Consider the following 21,331-nt stretch of genomic DNA (forward strand, 5'->3'; position numbering starts at 1 on the left):
TCAAATTAGTCAATAATATTACTGAAATAAATGTAAATACTAAATGAATATAAATATACACACATTTATACAAGTAAATAAATAGAATCAATGATGGGCTAAAAATCTGATGAATTCTGCACGTGAAGATTCCGCGTGGGCCTACTCATGATTCAGTCAATGAATTCAATGAGTACATTCTTACCATGAACAAACTTTTGAGCCTATGACCCCCAAAATAATGATTTCAGAGACTCGCTACCCCCACTATCCTCGGAGGTGGTTATAAACATTCAAACGTTTCACACAATGGTGCACATACACCAATAGGCCTATATAAACAAAAGCAAATGGCATAATCAAAAAAGTGCCACAGTCTAACAATCTTATTATTATATTTTGTTGCCATTTATTAATTTGTTTAATTTAATATTAAACTCATCTAATGTTTACTGCACAAGTCTATTCTTGGTTTAATTTTGGAGACCTTCACTTGGAGATCATCTTGTTTAGTCATGTATCACTTTTTATTCTTAAAAAAAACAAAGCCTATTATTAATGTACGTGAGTGACGTAAAGGTTTCAAAAGTCTGCTGCAACTGATGCTATTAACAGGAAATTTTACAATTCATATTATTAACAAAATATAAACACCCCGAAGGAATCTAAAGAAAAAATAAAATCAAAAGTCTGATGGCTTTTTATATATATATATATAAAAATATTGTTTTTATCTTCTGACGGTTATGGATAAAATATGTCAATTCTAATAGTTTAATCAAATTTATTTGATTTTTGGAAATCACAAAATGACCCCCTCCTCACATTTTCCCGCTATCCCCACTTTGGGAACAATGATTTTGAGAAAACACCTAAAATATCATTCGGTGTAACAGTAGTTTATAGCATGCACATCTAGAACAACAATTTGATGATGACATATTACAAGACTGTATAAGAGTCACAGTGCCGCCCCAAAATAACACAATTTGAAGTTTTTTATACTTTACGTTCGATTACATTATTTCTATTTTAAAAAATTCAGGTCAGATTAAGCATGTTTTTATAACATAAATATATCCATTATGTCAGTTGATCATGTCACCCACGTTTAAAATTTTATTTCTGTTATTTGGAAATAAAATATTAAATGGTCACTTACATTTCACAGGATTTCAGTGAATAACTTAAAGTGGAGGTGGCGCGGTGGGGCAGTGGGTAGCTCTGTCGCCTCACAGCAAGAGGGTCACTGGTTCAAGCCTCGGCTGGGTCAGGTGGCATTTCTGTGTGGAGTTTGCATGTTCTCCCCATGTTTGCGTGGGTTTCCTCCGGGTGCTCCAGTTTCCCCCACAAGTCTAAAGACAAGCGCTAGGTGAATTGGGTAAGCTAAAATTATCCGTAGTGTATGTGTGTGAATAAGAGTGTATGGGTGTTTCCTAGTGATGGGTTGCAGCTGTTAAACATATGCTGGATAAGTTGGTGGTTCATTCCACTGTGATGACCCCTGATTAGTAAAGGGACTAAGCCGTGAAGAAAATGAATGAATGATTGAATGAATTTAAAGTGGATATACAAAAAAAAGGGAAATCTTTGGCTTGAAGTTTGGTTATTTATACATTGTTAATAAATTCTACATTTCTGAAAATACTCCACTGTTTGATTATGTTTATGGGAAATTCATGTTGTAAAAAAATATTATTATAAAAATTATCTCCTATTAAAATGACATTTCAGACTCCTTATGATAATTGGAAGTTATTGAATTGCTTTTGAAACTAATATGCAAATTAAAATTCATCATTTCACTTTGCTCATAAAATGCAAAGTACAGAGCAATACAGTACAGTGAACAATCTCACCTGCATGTGGGCGTGGCCTCGTGGATGTCAATCATGCGCTGCGTCACGTATCCAGCGCTCTTGAACGTTATCCGGACTTGCTGTGTGTCTGACCCTAAGAAAAAAGCATGCATAAACAAACACGGCCGCTTTCTGTCTGCATAGAAACCAGAATGCGAAGGCGGGATTGTCGAGAGCACTGACCGTCATAGCGTATATGCCATCGCAGGTGTCATGGAGAATACACGGGCATCGCTGATGTTCAAGACGCTCGCGGTGGCAGCGATCGGTCTCTCCGCCACTTTCGTCATGCTCGTCCGGGATCCTTCAGATACGCTCTTTGGAGGAGGGTACCCAGAATTATGGAGGAGAACCGGACTGGCAGGAGCCCCCACGCGTGCAGCAGCCTGCATCTTCGCTGGGGTTTTCCTCCTGGCGATGGGATGGCTGTACAGACTGTTATTCGCCCCTTTGGAGCTACTCCGCGGGGTGGATGAAGTGGGATACATCGCGGAGGATGGGCGCTCCCGTGCCCAGGCTGCCAACGAAGTGCGGCGGCGACGGAAGACCGGAGAATTACCTCCAGTGTATCCAAACGGCTGGTACCGGGTTTTAGACTCTCACATGCTGGAGAGAGGAGATGTGAAGAGTGTGACAGTACTGGGTAAGTGTAAGAAAACGTTAAGAATTGTAAATAAAACTACGCAGGTGAGGTAATCACCGTCAATGCAAAAACATTTGTTTCATTTCTGCATTTGCTGTAGTATGAGCATTATGGTGTCGCTTATTGATCAAATAGTTGTAACTCCTGTAAAAACAGATGTTTAAGCTAATTATATTAAACATATTAATCAATATAAAGAGTGTTACAGTACTGGGTAAGTAGAAACCCTGTCAAAATGTAAATAAAACTGCGCAGGTGCAGTAAAAAGCACCGTCAATGCAAAAATATTATGCTGTCGCTTTATGCTGTCACTTATCGATCAAATGGTTTTAGCTTTATGTAAAATAGCTGTTTAAACTAACTATATAAACTATATTAATCAATATAATTTTGAGATAGGACATCATTAAACATCACGGGACGCGTAAATGTTGGCCTACGTACGCATGCGTCAAGAAGAACGCGTCCCATGCGCAGCGCAAAATGACAGAAAGCGTCTCAAAAGTTGAAGCACAAGAAACTCGGTTTCTTTGTGAACACATCTTTGTATCCCTACCTATATAAATCTTTTGAAAGCAAGAGTGCCTCCCTTGGCTTAAACACTTAACTGTAAAACATGAATAATAAACAGACAGCCAGAGTGTTTGTCTAAATGAGACTGTGCACATTTTCAGCCATGTGTCTTCATTAGAGTGCTCAGCGCAGACTCAGATCTGAGACTAAAATAGCTCTCCATTGACAGTTTTGTAGCTAGATGGGTTTTCAGGTCACTTCAAGAACAGAAGCTGTGATTTGCATTCTGTCATTCCGGCTTGAAATCAATAATGCAGCAGTTTTGTGGTATATGTCACATGTCCGTGTATTATTATTACACTGAAAAAGATCATCTAAATTTGCAATATTTCATTATTCTTTATTTCTTCTTTTTGTTCTTGCAGCTAAACATGGTTGCTAGGAGCTAGTATCTCCAAGGGGCTAATATCTCTAAGGTTTCTTATTCAGTTTAATTAGGCTCCACATTTGATTATTTTTACTTAATTCGTATAAAATGTAAATTCTTACTTTGGAGACAGGGTAACACTTTCGTTTAGGTCACAACTCACAATATTAACAAACCATTAACTAACACTTCTTGCTAAATGAACTAATTATCAGTTAATAGTAATAATATAATAGTTAATATATAGTTAATAAGGTAGTGGTTGGGTTTAGGTTTTAGGTAAAGGATGCAGAATAAGATCATGCTTTATTAATACCGAAGAACAGTTATTATCTTAATAGGCAGGTAATAATTCAGTAGTTAATAGCATGAATTGTGATCTAAACTAAAGTGTTACCTTTTTTAATGATCCCATAATCAGACAATATTAACATTCTGTTTACTCTACAGGTCTACTTAAGTTTAAAGGGATCGTTCACCTCCCAAAAAAAATGCATATTCAGTCATCATTTAATGATCTTCCACATGTTTCAAACTTGTTTTGAGTTTCTTTCTTTTGTTAAACCTAGAAAAAGATCAAGTGAACAATCTCGCAAATCCAGTAGTATTCATTTTTTCAACTATGGATGTTAATGGCTACCAGTTTCCAACCTTTTTCAAAATATCTTATTTTGGGTACAACAGGAAAAAATAAATCAAAAAGGTTTGGAATAACCTGAGGATGAGTAAAGGGTGAGTAAATGTAATTTTTTTTTTGCGTGAGCTATCCCTTTGAAAGGTGACCAGCAGAGGAAGTTAAGGGGCAGAAGTTATGCCCCTTAAACATGCAAAAATATGACCTTAATAATGTAATTATAATTAAAAAATATCAATTAACTGATCCCCTTGATTCTCTGGTCCAACAACTTGTGATGTTGAAAATTTAACTGTGTCTTTTACTGACATATTTAGTAGATTTAACAGTCTAGTTGTTTAAAATAATATGTTACATATACTAAACTGTAATTTACATGACAGTAAACTAATATGTCAATAAAAGCATGCAAAACAACATACAATTAAAATATCCTACGCATAATTTTACCCACTTTTATAATAGAATAGGCTACTGCATTTATTTAAAATCTCATTATAAAGTATGTATTATAGCATAATTTATACCTTTATTATTCGCCTTTAATAATATACTTGCTAAAATTTGACAAATAAAAGACATTAAGTTGGATGTTGGTAGAACTGGCATAACTCATTTGTTTGATTCTTCAGTTAATTGTGTACTCGGCATGCATTAATATCTTGGATTAATTTGTAATGCAAACTCATTAAAATTATTAAGGCACTTTTAAGCAATGCTTGTGATTCTGGGTAAATAAAATGCACAGTAGCCCCTCAATCATTTCAGACAGGGTTGCAGAAAAAGCATCTCTGACAAATATTCTCTATCACTGCTATTGTGCATCACTCTGACAGCCTGTATCCTCACAGGTAATGACCAGGGTAAACTCCTGTGTATGTGCAGGCCTGTCATTGTCTTTTGTTTTTTAGCTTGACTTTTTGTTGTTGTCTGTCGCTTAGCTGGTTGCTGTGGGATGTCCTATCATGTTGCAAAGACCTTTTTGCTTTTCAGTGAAAACTCAAACAAAACACCTTTGTAGTTTTGTCTTTGACATACAAAGAAACACTGTTGTGCTTTTGAAACCTGGAGACTGCTTAACCTGCAATGCCCTTTTTTCTGCCCCTGATGACTTTGCCTAAAAACTTGGTGAGTGTCACTGTCAGAAATCTTACAGATAGCAGGTTTTGAGATATAAATTATACAAAAGACTTCAATTTTGGCCATAGTTCAGTTAACTAAAGCTTATTTTAACTTTACCACAGGGCACTATGGCCAGTGTTTTTTTTTTAAGTTTATTTAAAATAAATAGAATTTTAAATATGCACTTGAAGCGCACTTTAGGTCTCAAATACATATTTTCTATTTTTCTATTTTTACGATCTAAGCGCAAAGTCTAAAGCGCATTTCTGAATCCACTTTTGCTATTATAAGGATAGGAAAATACACTGTGCCCTGGTGCATGGTTTAACAGAGTTGTGCTTGTTCTCTTAATGAGTTATGGGTGTGTTTTGAGCATAACTTGCATTAAACCAATCACCAGTCTCATCTCACATCACCTAAAAGAGTAAGTTGCGTCACACCATGGCACATTTGCTTTTTACATGGCGGACTTTGTAAGTGGAAAAATTGAACGCTTCACGAGCGAATAAAACAGTTAAACAGACCATCTGCAGTGCGAGGATAAAGAATGAGCCTCCTTCATTCGGCCTCTTTACTTTCTCTTTATTTTACTTTTGCTCTTTACTTTACTCCTTTACTTTTATGAATAATAAAACAATGTTGGCAGCTCTCCACTGAAGACATCATTAGCCTACATATTTAATTTTGTTTGTTAAGCGCAAATAATTGTTTTATTTTATTTTAAAACTATTACTAAATTCAGTTCTAATTTCAAGCAAATTAATAAATGAGCAATAATAACCAAGTGTGGTCAAAAAACTGTATAACAATGCGATTTGGAAAACATTGCAAATGATTAAAGATGAAAATGAGTTAAAATGCACATCTATAAATCTAATGCTTCTTTACTAAAAGGAAATAGGCCTATAAACTACTACTTATAGCAATAAGTGTATTACAAGAAGTTATATTATTAAATATTCATGTTAAAAAAAGTTTTATCTAATAATTCCAGCCAGCTTCTAGTGAATTTGTAATATTGTCAAAAACAGTTACATGTAAAAAGGCCTAAATACATGCAGGACCATTCCAATATTTTGCTCGTCTCCAACTATTGACGGCAGATATCTCAATGAGAGAGAGAGGGGGGATATTTGCACTTGCGATATATTTACTGCTCTATTCATGTAACATATCAAATGTAATGTTTAGACCATCACTGTGCCTCTCACGATCTGTTCACTTGCTCATTCACTCTTGTCGCCATAATTTCCGGGTATTTTAATTCATATTGGGGGATCTCGGAGCCGGTTTGATTTTGCAGAAAACACGCAAAGCTTTCGAGAGAGGTCAGAACTAGACACTAAATAGAGGAGATTGCTCCACTTGCATCACAGCATAGGATGTGTGCGACAAGTCTGAAGAGCGGGGAGGGATACAGGACGTATTTGATGTCTGGGCGGGAGACGCGTGATTTCCAGGAGATAAACATTCTTTGTGAGCATTCCGGAGTCTCTATGCATTTGCTGGAGACTCCAGGAACTTTGAGAAACTTGGGATGTCTGCATCTGTATATATTTTAGCTTCAGTGACGCGAGTGCAAAACAGAAATGACATGCTGTTGTGTAAATAAAATATTACATACAGCTATTAAGCTTGTTTAACAAAAAAGTTGTGATCTGGCGCTATATGGATAAGACAATTAATGTGACTTCAAGGGAAGCGGGTACAGCCGTTGGGAGGGTGGGGCGCCCCCCTTATATTATGGTAGGGGAAACACTGAATACATTTAAATTCAACTGTAAATATCTTGCAATTGAGCATTTGGAAACATTAACTGCACAGCTCACACTCAAGTATGTTCTTGGCCAGCAGATTGTTCCCATTATAATAAGTACTCTTTTCTGAAGTATGCTACAGTGTACTTCTTCACAAAGCCGCAGACTAAAATGCAGCATCTCTACTGAGAGACGGGTAAATTGGCTTTCTTTTAGTGATCTCAAAGGCCACAACATTTAATTGCATGCTGTTAGCACTAAAGAGTATTGATGCGGATTTCATAAAACCCTTAGTTAAATGGGCTATCGGCTAGAGATGTCTCCTAGGGATCGTGTCAGATAACAGATATGATAACTGATCTCAGCTCAGCCTCAAACACTCTCTATCTTTCTCTCTACATAATAATGTCATTTGAAATGTACTGTATATGAGCTCTTCATTTTGCCTTTTTTTGTTGTTGTTTATACTTAATAGCAACTACCATACAGTATCACACATATTTGTTGCTAATGTCAGAGTTAGAGCTGCACAATATTTGAAGAATCTGATATTGCAATGTTTTATTTTTTTTGCGATAAATATTTTGATATGATATCAATGATATTTTTGATCTTCGTATTCCTAGATCATTTGATGTACTTCCTCTTGGAGATATTCCTATTAAACTTGAAAAAGAGGATTGGTATCTATTTAAAATATTATTGATAACAAGTAAAAAAGCTATAACCTGGATTTGGTATACAGAATATCCACTAACTAAAGACGAATGGTTTAAAATGATAACAGTAGTTGAGGAAATGGAAAAAATGACATGCACTTTGATTATAAAAATAGATCTTCGAAAGGAAAGTAATAGAGAGTAAATGGCTGACTTTCTCCATAATGACAATAATTATTATCCATAATTTACAATTACATAATATTAGAGGCTATGCATCATTAAGAGAATCATATATTTAAATATAAATACAAGTATTTCTTATCAATATTATTATTATTATTATTATTATTATTATTATTATTATTATTATTATTATTTGTATGTCTTGTTCCCACTGGTTATATGTTCCTAAAAAATCTATAAAAACTAAAAAAAAAAAAAAAAAAAAAATATATATATATATATATATATATATATATATATATATATATATATATATATATATATATATATATATATATATATTTATATATATATATATATATACTTAGTTTTATAGATTTTTTTTGAAACATATAACTTTGCTTTTTCTTGTTTCTAGTCCAAATATCTAAAATTATTGTTTTATCACCTTTTATCAAAAGAAACAAGTCAAAATGGTGTAGGTGGCACAGTGGGTAGAACGATCGCTTCAGAACGGTCGCTGGCTCGAGCCTCAGCTGGGTCAGTTGGCATTTCTGTGTGGAGTGTGCATGTTGCACACAAGTTCAAAGACATGTGGTATAGGTGAATTGGGTAAGCCAAATTGTTCGTAGTGTATGTGTGTGAATGAGTATGGATGTTTCCCAGTGATGGGTTGCAGCTGGAAGGTCATCCGCTGCATAAAACATATGCTGGATAAGTTGGCGGTTCATTCCGCTGTGGTGACCCCAGATTAATTAAGGGACTAAGCCAAAATAAAAATGAATAAATTTATAAGTCAAAATTAATAATTTTCGATCTGCCAATGGGCTAAGTAAAATAATTCTGTTTTTGGTTTGAGATGTGGATATTTGGACTGAAACGACAAAAAAAAAAAAATGTTTTTTTGCATGAATCCAATAAATTCCATATAAATAATTTAATACATTTAATCTTTTTTACACCTCCAAACATCATACTTTTTTCTGCCCAAATGTTTTAAACTCTCTTGAATTGTTCACTCATGGGCCTTAAAACACATACAGTATACATTTGTTTTTGCATAAAACATATCAATTCTGTATAAATAATGAAATACATTTACCCTTTGTTACACCTCTAAACATGATAATGTTTTGTGCCCAAATGTTTTAAACTCTCTTGAAATGCTCAGTCACAGGCCTTAAAAACACATGCAAATGATAAACGTTAACTCTATTATGGTTAAACTTAACAGTGACTTTACAAATCTCACGTCTTCTGTAGCTCCTGGTTGACTATAATTCAGATTCAACATTGCAGATCTTACGATGTGACTACTGCGGATGTACACATTGATATATCCATGCTGATAAAATATATATATATATATATATATATATATATATATATATATATATATATATATATATATATATATATATATATATATATATATATATATATATATTGCAACCCTATAGTCTGTGTGTGGTAGTTTTTCAGTCGCTCCGCATTGCAGGCAGGTTAAACCCCTCTGGTCAGCATAACAGAAAAAGAGATTTCTGTTCCTGTAGCCACAAGGAGATCGAATGAGTGTGCAAATCAGGACTTTATAGCATTGCTGCACCTAATCCTGGTTATATAAAAACAGCAAGCAATATGGCCAATCATTAACTGACACAATTTACTGTTTGGTTTTAATTAATGGTTAACTTCACTGTGCAGCTCATGATACAAGAGACTTGATTACAAAAATCCAGGACCGTTTTACACACTCATAGCTTACTATTTCCACAAATGCTCAAAGCTTATTATTTTATTCTATATCTTATTTCATGCAATTCATATAGTACTAAATTAGTTTACAGCAATTTAATTGGATTATATTTTTTAAAAGGTATATGGGAACAGGAAACCACACCCCATGTCCGGGCATAAGAAGCAGGTTGGGCCTTTTCTGAAAGATACATCATTGAGAATAATAGTCTTTTACAGTTATCCAGTTAATTTGGAGGTAATGTTGAGTTTTTCAAACTTAAAGGAAACTTTAAAAACTTAAAGTGCTCCTCTTATGCTATTTTAAAGCTTCAGTTTTGTTGTTGAGATCTCCTACAATTGGTTTACAGCTATCCAATAAAAAAATGTAGTCATAGTATACAGTATTTTGCAGAATCATCTCTTTTCTAAGTGTCTGAAATAGTTACAGTAACAGTGCAAGAATCCAGTCTTTCTAAAGCAGTGATGCCCAAACTAGGGCCTGTGGGCTAAAGTTGGTCCATGGTAACCTTTGATTTGGCCCACCATCCCATTTGAGATGAGACAGAGAATGATGGGGATGTTTTGACATTGTCAATTCAAATTTAATGTAACCGTTTGCTTGTTTGTTTTCTTGTTAAAAGCTAACTGAAATGAAATGTTTCAATAAAATGGCATAAATTAATATGATATTTTTACATGTACATATAGTCACCCGACAATGCAAAGACTCAAAGGCAGATTCTGCTTGACTAGTGTATTCAGCGTTGAGCTCCACTGTGCTACAAATGTGATTGTTTTTATTGCATTAAGTTACAATTTAAACAGTTATACTGCATTAGTTAGTAATATTTAAAATTGTTTTTCTATTTAGTTTGAAATATTATGAAATAAATTAGGAAATTACCCATGGCAACTTTAATAAAATATAGTTCGGTATATTTGCCTTCAGCCCACGGATATTTGGTTTTTGGCCCTTTATACGAAAAGGTTTGGGCACCCCTGCTTTAAAGCCTTGTGCACATCAGGGTTAAGGTGTTTTTTGACATGTATGCCAAAGTGATTTTCACTAGCGATGAGCCAAGTGAACATGCAAAATCACTCCCTGACATTAGATGGTGCTTAAAGAAAAAATAGAAATACCCCGGCAGACAAGTTGGTTGCTTCACAGCTTTTTTTGTTTGTTTTCTACTGAAGATTTGCACATTATAAAGCTTATTTTTTTAGAATTGTTTTTTTATAATTAGTTTTCTTTTTTGCTTAAATTAATATATATGGCGAGCCCAGATTAGTAAAGGCACTAAGATGAAAAGAAAATGAATGAATATATACAGTTGAAGTCAGAATTATTAGCCCCCCCTTTGAATTTTTTATTTTTTATTTTTTTAAATATTTACAAAATTATGTTTAACAGAGCAAGGAAATTTTCACAGTATGTCTGATAATATTTTTTTCTTCTGGAGAAAGTCTTATTTGTTTTGTTTCGGTTAGAATAAAAGCAGTTTTTAATTTTTTTAAAAAACATTTTAAGGTCAAAATTGTTAGCCCCTTTAAGCTATTTTTTTTATCGATAGTCTACAGAACAACCCATCGTTATACAATAACTTGCCTAATTACCCTAACCTGCCTAGTTATCCTAATGAACTTAGTTAAGCCTTTAAATGTCACTTTAAGCTGTATAGAAGTGTCTTGAAAAATATCTAATAAAATATTGCTTGTCATCATGCCAAAGATAAAGCAAATCAGTTATTAGAAATGAGTTATTAAAACTATTATGATTAGAAATGTGTTGAAAAAAATCTGCTCTCTGTTAAACAGAACTTTGGGAAAAAAATTAACAGGGGGGCTACAGCACACAGAGTTCTTAGGTCTTCAGAGAGTTCAGTTAAATGGTGATCTTATATAGACATAAATGTCAACATTGGCATGTGAAAATAAGGCATACTACTCTTTAATGATGTTATCATCATTGTTGATCATAGAAAGCAGGGCTGCACAATATATCATTTCAGCATGAATATTGCAATGTGTGCATCCACAATAGCCACATCGCAAGATATGCCATGTTGAGTTGGTATTATAGTTGACCAGAAACCACAGTTCAAAACACATGAGACTTGTGGAGTCACTGCAGAATTTAACCATGATCGAGTGAAAGATTATCATCTGCATGTGTTTTTAAGGTCTGTGACAATGTGAGGTGATGTTCAAAAGCATTATAAGAGCACTTAAAAGACAACGGGTAAATAAAAAGAAAATATAATTACTGTATTTGTATTTTCCTCCAGGGCAGCAGGTGGCAGTGTTCCGTGGGCAGGATGGCAAAGCCTATGTAGTGGATGCCTACTGTCCTCACCTAGGTGCCAACCTGGCAGTGGGAGGTCGTGTAGTAGGCGGCTGCATTGAATGCCCTTTCCATGGGTGGCAGTTTCGTGGGGTCGATGGGAGATGTGTCAAGATTCCCTATGCAGATAAAGGTAAGCAAAACTGAGATTTTTACATTTATTTATTTTTATGATGCCTGTTATTTATATTTATAAATTTCATGGCAAATTCCAGTTAAAAAACACACAAAAAACAACTATATTTTAAAATGTATAGATAGTATCAACTTAAGCACATACAATGAAAAAAAAAACATAAGCAAAACTGAGATTGTATTTTAGTTTCTGTTGAACTCAACTTAACACACCTGATGTGTTTTTAGTGCCAGAGTTTGCAAAGGTGCGCTGTTGGCCCAGCTGTGAGATCAACGGGCTGGTTCTGGTGTGGTTTCACTGTGACGGGCTGGAGCCTAGCTGGAGGGTGCCAGAACAGAGCCAGATCACCCGCGGGGAATGGGTGTACCGCGGTCGCACTGAACACTTCATTAACGCACACATTGAGGTGAGGCAGACATGTCATCTTGTCTAATGTAAAGAACACATTCAAAATACACTTTACTATTTGCAGATACCGTAACAACTAGGCATGGGCCGATATAGGTTTCTTGACGATATGGTAACCTTGGATATAAATATCACGGTTTCACTGTTTTGTGATTACTGCTGTAAAACATATTCTTTGTAAATGTTTGGGTAAAAAACTAAAACTTTTTTCCCAGTTTAACAGAATGTATTTTATTTTAGGAAACATTTATATTATTTTGGAACAGTAAACATGTCAGGCTAAATAATTAAAATTGATAAATGACATCTGCTATCTTCATTAGTTTCAGAAACACCAATTTCTTAACAAAGCATAAGAAACTTTCAAAAAAACTTTCGTTTACCTTAGGAACGATATAACAAAGTTTTTGCGGTTTTAAAACCTTGACTCTTTCAAATTGTGGTAAACCTTGTAACTAGTTATTGTCACATGCCTGGTAACATTTCATTTCAAAATAGTTTATCTAGCTGTTTGCAGTATGTTCTGAATTAATGAGCAATAATAAGAGAGTAGTCTTTTGGAAACCTTTTATGCAAAAAAAAAAAAAAGAAAAGAAATTTTAATTCATGTTCAGATTTGTGCTAGAAATGCAAGAAATAGAATAATTGCAAACTGCAAAGACAGTTGCAAATTAGTGCATATTTAATGAAACCATGCCTCATTTGAATAAGCAATACTGTATGAAGTATAAAGTACAGTTAGTTATTGTAGCAGTATTATTTTACACGGAGCCCAATGTTTTATGACAGGCCTGAAAAATATATCATCTGAGTATGGATATCGCAATGTGTGTATCTTCAAAAGTCATATTGCAGGATTAAATTATTTCTTAAAGATTAAAAGATAAAGATATTATTACATTTTATTATTTTATTTTATTTTTTACAATTTATTCAGCGATGACCATGTTATTTTACAATTGATTGTTTAATTTCTGTACTTAATTACTGTACTTAACTACAGATTCAAGATCTAAAATTTCGGTCTCAAGTTCTGTACTGTTAGACTTACTGGAAAGCCATAAAGCACTGTTTATTTATTTATTTTTGCTTATAGTTTATTAAACTTTGCATAGACTTGACCATCCCAGTCAATCTAAATGAATAAAGTCTTTCCAAATAGAACTTTTCAAATAGTCTGGTGAAATTTTATTCATATTGCAAAGTATATCACAGCAAAACAAAATATTGCAATGTCAGATTTTCCCAATATTGTGCAGCCCTATTTAATGAACACCAAATTCAAGATTTTCAAGGACTTATTAAATCACTAATAATCATGTATCAATCTTTGTAATTCACACCCCAGCATATACTGTATAGCCACATGAACGTCTTTGAGTACTTTGAAATGTAATGTATACATTTCGCTTATATATTACTTAAACAACTATTTTTACATTCAAAGGTCATAGTAATGATGAGGTTTTAAATGTTTCATTTTCTCAAATGTAAACTATTTTGATGTTCAAAGGAATAAAATAGAATTATTTGTATTAAATACTGTTAATATTCAAATATTAACAGAACTGAAATATTGATAAAATGCTCATTATTTGTCAAAGTTCTTGTATAAGATTTAAATGTAAGATTATTAAATTACAGTATGTTCTGATTTTGAAAGCAGCACAGTAAAAATGTATAAATAACACCATAAACTTCATCAAATTCAAGCATTTTCAGCGACCTGTGTTTGTTTTTAAGTACTTTCTAGGCCTTGAATTCTTGAAGTCTTAAATTCAAGTACTTTCAAGAAGAGTGGGAGCCCTGAATTTAGTATTATTCATATACTATGTATTGGTAATATATTGAATAAAAAGTCCATTTACATTAATTTGAGCAAATATTTGAAATTTTTATAAAATTTAGCTATTTTTGCTATTTAGCTAAAATTATTACTTTGTATAATTTTATTAACTAAATTGAAACATTTTATGGTGGCTATAGGTGGCCACGTTTTTTTCTCAGTGAAAATCATGTTCATTTTTAATTCACACTTTTGGCTTCGTCTTTCCTCAGGAGATTCCAGAAAACGCTGCAGATATTGCACACTTGGCTCATCTGCACACTCCAGGTATCGTCAGTGGAGTCGATCTGCGCTACACAAACAGCAAGACTTGGGAGTTTATACGGCACGACTGGAAGGTTTGATTCCTCACACACACACGCACACATCCTTAAGACAAATGGAGCAGGGTTATTTTAGCATTAAGATTTTATTTTATTTTTTATTTATTTATTTATTCATTTATTCATTCATTCATTTTCTTGTCGGCTTAGTCCCTTTATTAATCCGGGGTCACCACAGCGGAATGAACTGCCAACTTATCCAGCAAGTTTTTACGCAGCGGATGCCCTTCCAGCCGCAACCCATCTCTGGGAAATTATTTATTTATTTATTTATTTCAGTGTTGTTTTAGCATTAACATTTTTTTGTTGTTTCATTTTTACTTTCTTTTTTGCTGTATTTAGCACTATTGTTTTAAAGTTATTGTATAATTTTGTTAAAATCTGTAATAATAATTTGGTTAAAAACATTTTTCATATAATTTAACTTTTGAATTTTCACATTAGTTTTAGCAACTTTCATATTGTAATGTTGGTTTTGTAATTTTTCACATAAATATTTTGTTTATATTATTATACTTTGGGGGGTGGCGCAGTAGGTAGTGCTGTCATCTCACAGCAAGAGGGTCGCTGGTTCGAGACTCGGCTGGGTCAGTTGGTGTTTCTGTGGAGTTTGCATGTTCTCCTCGCGTTGGCTTGGGTTTCCTCTGGGTGCTCCAGTTTCCCCCACAAGTCCAAAGACATGCGGTACAGTTGAATTGGGTAAGCTAAATTATCTGTAGTGTATGAGTGTGTATGGACGTTTCCTAGAGATGGGTTGCAGCTGGAAGGGCATCCACTGCGTAAAATATGTGCTGGATAAGTTGGCGGTTCATTCATCTGTGGAAACCCCAGATTAATAAAGGAACTAAGCCGAAAGGAAAATGAATGTTTATACTTTATATTATTATTTTATATTATTATAATTTGTTATTATTGTGGTTTATCAGGATTTATTTTAAGGCTTAATGAAATTCATTTTATTGAATGATACATATTTTTATTTTTCATTTAATAGAAATGGGCTTCGTTTTAATTAACAATAATAACCTGGGTCAACAGTTATTACAACTAGGATACATGATAGAATTAAATCAGATAATACATCATAAAACCATAAACATATAGCAATATCTTGTGTATGTTCTGTTCTATTATTAAAAACATGCCACTTCCTTATATAACTCTGTGTGTTCAGGACATACTTAATTAAATGAGCCATATAACGTCACTTTTGTAGCATTTTCAGCAGCACTTACATATGGTACAACAAACATTACGTTTTTAGTAATATCTGTAGAGGAAGTCACGGTGGTGCAGTGGGTAGCATGATCGCCTCACAGCAAGAAGGTCGCTGGTTCGAGCCTCGGCTGGGACAGTTGGCATTTCAGTGTGGTTTTGTGCTCTGGTTTCCCACACAAGTCCAATGACATGCACTATATATGAATTCTAATATATGTATTCAAGGCTTTTACTGAGGAATATGATTAAGAAGATGTGCCTGATTACATACATTTTATTCTGATATATTATTATTCTATTTTTTTCAGCAGTTCACAGTATTTTCCTAATTAAAGAGATTCCTAAAATCCTCTCTGTAAAAATATTTGAGTGTATTTTGTCCCAAAAATTAAACAGAAATTGTGAACCTGACTTCATCCATTGTTCAGATTTTGGTGCTAGAAATGTATACAAATAAGTGTGTGTTTAACAAAGCAATAGCTTATTTATATATGTAGACGGTGAACTATATAAAACCTACGATACAAATGTTCTTAAATCTTATTGTAATAAATTAACTATGAAATTATGGTGATATTATCTATAGTTCTATTTTTAACCCTAATCACCTGTAGTTTCTTGCCTGTTTATGTAAAAACATGAATATTCAAATTACCCACGCCATTATTGGCTGACCTCTTTATTCATTCATACATTTTCTTTTCGGCTTAGTCCCTTTATACATCTGGGGTCGCCACAGCAGAATGAACCTTAACTTAGAATGAACAACTTATCCAGCAAATGTTTTCACAGCAAATGCCCTTCAAGCCGCAACCCAGTACTGGGAAACATCTATACATACTCATTCACACACACACTACGGACAATTTTAGCTTACCCAACTCACCTGTACCGCATGTTTTTGGGCGTTTGTGTGGTAAACCAGAGCATCCGGAGGAAACCCACACAAACACGGGGAGAACATGCAAACTCAAAGAAATGCCAACTGACCCAGCCGGGGCTCGAAACAGTGACCTTCTTGCTGTGAGGCGATTGTGCTACCCATTGTGCCACCGCGCTGCCCTGGCTGACGTCTATATGTCAATTAAGTAAACAAATCAGGAGCATTTCAAAGAGCTAGATCAATTCACGATCATATCCAATCAATCTTGATAGGATAATTCACCATAAAAACCAAAAACTCACCCTTGTTTCCATCCAAAACGGTATGATTTGACTGATAATAATAATTTTGTAAAAACATTTTTTATATCACATTAGTTTTAGTTAAATAATTTTGTAATGTTGGTTTTGTCATTATTTTATATTATTTTGTGTGCTTATTTCATTTATATATTCAAATAACTTTTTATTATTATTATTTATTTAAATATTTTTATTATTTAAGTTTATAAGGCTTACTTTTAAGACTTGAAAAATTAAATACAAATATAATCCATTATGGGGCGGCATGGTAGCTCAATGGTTAGCACTGTTGCCTCACAGCAAGAAGGTCGCTGGTTCGAGTTCTGACTGGGCCAGTACACATTTCTGTGTGGTTTGCACGTTCTCCCCATGTTGGTGTGGGTTTCCTCTGGGTGCTCCGGTTTCCCCCACAGTCCAAAGACCTGCGCTAAAGATGAATTGGATAAACTAAATTGGCTTTAGTGTGTGTGTGTGTGTGTGTGTGTGTGTGTGTGTGTGTGTGTGTGTGTGTGTGTGTGTGTGTGTGTGTGTGTGTGTGTGTGTTTGTGTGTGTGTGTGTGTGAATGAGTGTGTTTGGTTGTTTCCAAGTACTGGGTTGCAGCTGGAAGGGCATCTGTTTGTAAAATGATAATTGTAATCCATTCATTCAATCTTAATGGAATAATTCACCCAAACACTAACCTTGTCTTGATTTGTTTGTCTTTTGCAGGTGGAGTGGAAGCCGGAGCCGGAGCCAAACAAACATTGCTCCCAGATGTTGGTGAAACACGCGCTCACTGTTTTTGGCCGCCACTGGCCTCTTCTGGATCTGGATGTCTTGGCCCGACAGGTAATATGCAGAGCGTCCCACTAGAGGGCAGGAGTGAGCTGTGCAGACTGCGAAAGCGCCTGGAGACGTGCTCTGATTAACAGAAGGGAAAGAAAGTCATGGTTGATCTAGCAGACAACACTGTGTTGATCTCTTGTGTTCTGAGGGATGTTCACTGTATCTGAAGAAGGCAGACGAGTGCATACAGGGCATGCTTTTATGTCGATGAATATACTCTATGTGTGTGTGATGCTATTTACAAATGAGATGGCTTTGTTGGATAGTATAATGAGGTTACAATTATTGTTTTTTTTTTTTTGCTTTTTGTTCACATATTATTGCTTAAATTCAGAGCTAGTACTGCAAAAATTATTGAGCTTTTAGGTAATTTCACGGATGTTTTTTTTTTCATAATATATATTATATTACATTAATAATAGATGCAATAAATATAAAATACTAATGGTATTGTTACATTAAGCTAATGTGATTGTTACAATAGTAAATATATTAATAATATTAATAATAAATATAATAATATTGCATTATTAAAAACAATATTATTTAAAATATTTTAAATGTGTTATTTTAATGATATGTTTTTAATCTTACATTATTCCTGTTTTAAATTTAGTACATTAAATAATGTTGACTTACAGAATCGTTCAGCACAGTAACTTTTGATCATGTCTGTGCAGCAGCCATAGTTTCAGTGCCATAATTTTCCTTCATGGTCAGTTGTGCAACATTTCTTTTTGTGTGTTGTCTGAAAGGAAAGGTCTTGTTACCATCGTAACGGAGAACAATCCTGATGGTATGTGTGAACAACAGTTGTAATTCAAGGCTGTGGTGGATCTTCACTTCAAGTTAAGAAGTGTCTGAATGCTTGAGCTTGGAAAGTGCTGAAGATTCTGCCTGTTATGATTTAAATGATTTAACATTTTTTTAAATATAGCTATGTCCAGGTATTATTACATTATTATTTATTATGGTGAATATTATAATTTCAAAATATTACATTAAATATAAATTTAATAAAATATGACATTATTAAAATATTATGCTGTATTAACTGTGTGTGTGTGTGTGTGTGTGTGTGTGTGTGTGTGTGTATATATATATATATATATATATATATATATATATATATATATATATATATATATATATATATATATATATATATATATTATAAATACAAGCTAAATTATTATTATATATTATTATTATTATATATAAGCTAAAGGTACTTAATACAACATTAAAAGTCCAATATTATGAAAATATTACATAATAAATATTACAACTATTTTTGCATATGTAGAAATTAATAGGAATCAATTAAATCATGCAGAAAATTGCAATTATTTGAATTTTAATTCAATCTTTTAAATCTTTTAACTTTTTATTTATTAATTTGCAACAAGGATACTCAGAGTCGTAATGCATTACTTTGCTACAGCAATTCACATGTAAAAATTGTTTAGATCATTTCTGATTTATTTTAGAGGCTAAATTCAAATCAAACACCACAGAACATCCCATACTACTTTAGAATTTTATGTAAGTTTTGTTAAAGTATGAATATGGTTCATATTCCTCAAAACATAGGGAGCGCCCTTGTATGGCCACCAATGGAAACTGGAGGTCATCTGGTAATTATGTCTGGTTCTGCAGCCAAACAAAATATTACTGAAAGCAAATTTCTTGAGATATTAGTTTCAAATTTAATTTATTCATTTTAATTTATTTATTTCAATTTAATTAGTTCAGATATTTAGCTTCAATTTTCTGTTTTAGGTCAAAGCTGTTTCAAGTGTTCCCACTTAGATATGCTTAGCATTTATAGCAGGTTTGGCATGCTGTCCCGGGAGAGAACCCTGAGCTCGGAGATATTTGAGCCCAGGGCTCCTGCCTGGTCAATAAGCATATCAGGGGATCCGAGATCAGGTAGACCTCGATAGCTTCCCCTTTAGAAAAGGGAGGAAAAGGAGGAGAGGGGGTGGAAGGGGGGATTCTTCCAAAACGAAGATAGAGCAGTAAGGAAAGAATTATCCATTTATAGTAAGCTAGGATCACTCTGATGGATTATTACTGATTACAGATGAGTGGCCAGCAGTGCTCAATCATATAACGTGCTCCTCTTGAAATTAGTTCATGAAACTTCACTTTGTAAAATACAAAATTTATGTAATAAAATAAAACATTTACTGTTTTATTATTTTCATAAATACGACAGTGCATATCTTTTGTTTTATTAACATTTTAAACGTTTTTCAGCTACAATCCGACATTTGTCTTCTTTAAATTGAGACCAAGCTTAAATCTGTGTACCAAAGCATTGAAAATTGACATTAAGTTAAACATGTCATTATAATGTCTATGTTGTTTAAAAAGTGAGGGCGGCAATTAAGGGGTTACTAATATACAATATTAGTAAAAATAATATACTGTTCTAATATTCTGTTACAAATAAAAAATGCATGTGAATGATATACATAATGTGTGCAGGTGGGTCCAGGTGTGGTTTTCCTGCTCTTTGAGCACAGTTTTCTGGGTCGGGGTGTGATCATGCACTGTGTTACCCCAGTGGAGCCGTTACTGCAGTGCGTTTCACACACCATCTTCTACCAGAGCAGCATCCCTCCGCTCGTACCCAAGTTCATCCTTCGGGCTGAGTGCATCCAGGTAAATCAGACTGAGATGTGCATATCTAAAATATCGAATTTTGCATTGTCTTTAAAGTGAAAGAACTTAAAATAAAAATAGGACGCTGAAAAAAATGATGGAAATTCCAGGCAGCACTTTTTTGCAAGGTTTTTACATCTGAACTTTAAAAAATAATTGTAACTTATTTTATTTATTTACAATACTAGTATATACTAGTTTTATTTAGTTACAGTAGAAATTATGATAATATTACCTGATGGTTTTGATTTTTACAGTTTGAACGAGATGTTATGATCTGGAACAACAAGACGTACATCTCCAAACCGATGCTTGTGAAGGAGGACTCCGCCATCCAGAAACACAGACGCTGGTTCAGTCAATTCTACAGTGAGAACAGCCCTCGACTGCGATACCAGCACGACACTCTCGACTTCTGAACATGAACTCTGCTTCCAACACTATGGGTTGCTAAAAAAAAAAGGCAGATGCCAATATTTTTTTAACACAAGCTGATATTTTGTTGATATTTAATACAAAAAGAAAATCATTATGCAAAAAGATTATTATGCAAAAATAAACAGTGCAGTTGTTTTATCATACAACATGTGCAAAGCCAACAATAAAGCAAATGCTAAATATAGGTGAGGTTGTATTTGGATTTTGTTTTATTCTTAATTTCATATCTTATATATCTAAATATCACAAATATAGCTGCAAACAGTGATCATGGGAGTCCAAGCACAACCCGTTTGAGCAACTGATGTTAAAAAGAAATCACACTGACATTAAAAATCTACAAAAAAATGTCAATAAAACAGACAAATCTTGACTTAGTTTAGATGACAATTTAAAGAGCCCCTATTATGCATTAAAAAGGGTC

General features: G+C 33.7%; 1 protein-coding gene across 1 annotated transcript; it reads left to right on the plus strand.

Annotated features, from left to right (window-relative positions):
• The first annotated feature begins 1,948 nt into the window (after nt 1-1,948).
• On the plus strand, nt 1,949-21,091 carry zgc:92275. The gene is given in 7 exon segments (NM_001002612.1): nt 1,949-2,481; nt 11,802-11,990; nt 12,221-12,399; nt 14,460-14,585; nt 17,683-17,802; nt 20,293-20,469; nt 20,727-21,091. Coding segments are annotated over 7 exon segments (1,383 nt in total). The 5' UTR covers nt 1,949-2,051; the 3' UTR covers nt 20,889-21,091.
• Nucleotides 21,092-21,331: the final 240 nt, after the last annotated feature.

This window comes from Danio rerio, chromosome 21 (genome assembly GCF_052040795.2).
Source record: "Danio rerio strain M-AB ecotype USA chromosome 21, GRCz13ab, whole genome shotgun sequence".
NCBI lineage: Eukaryota > Metazoa > Chordata > Actinopteri > Cypriniformes > Danionidae > Danio > Danio rerio.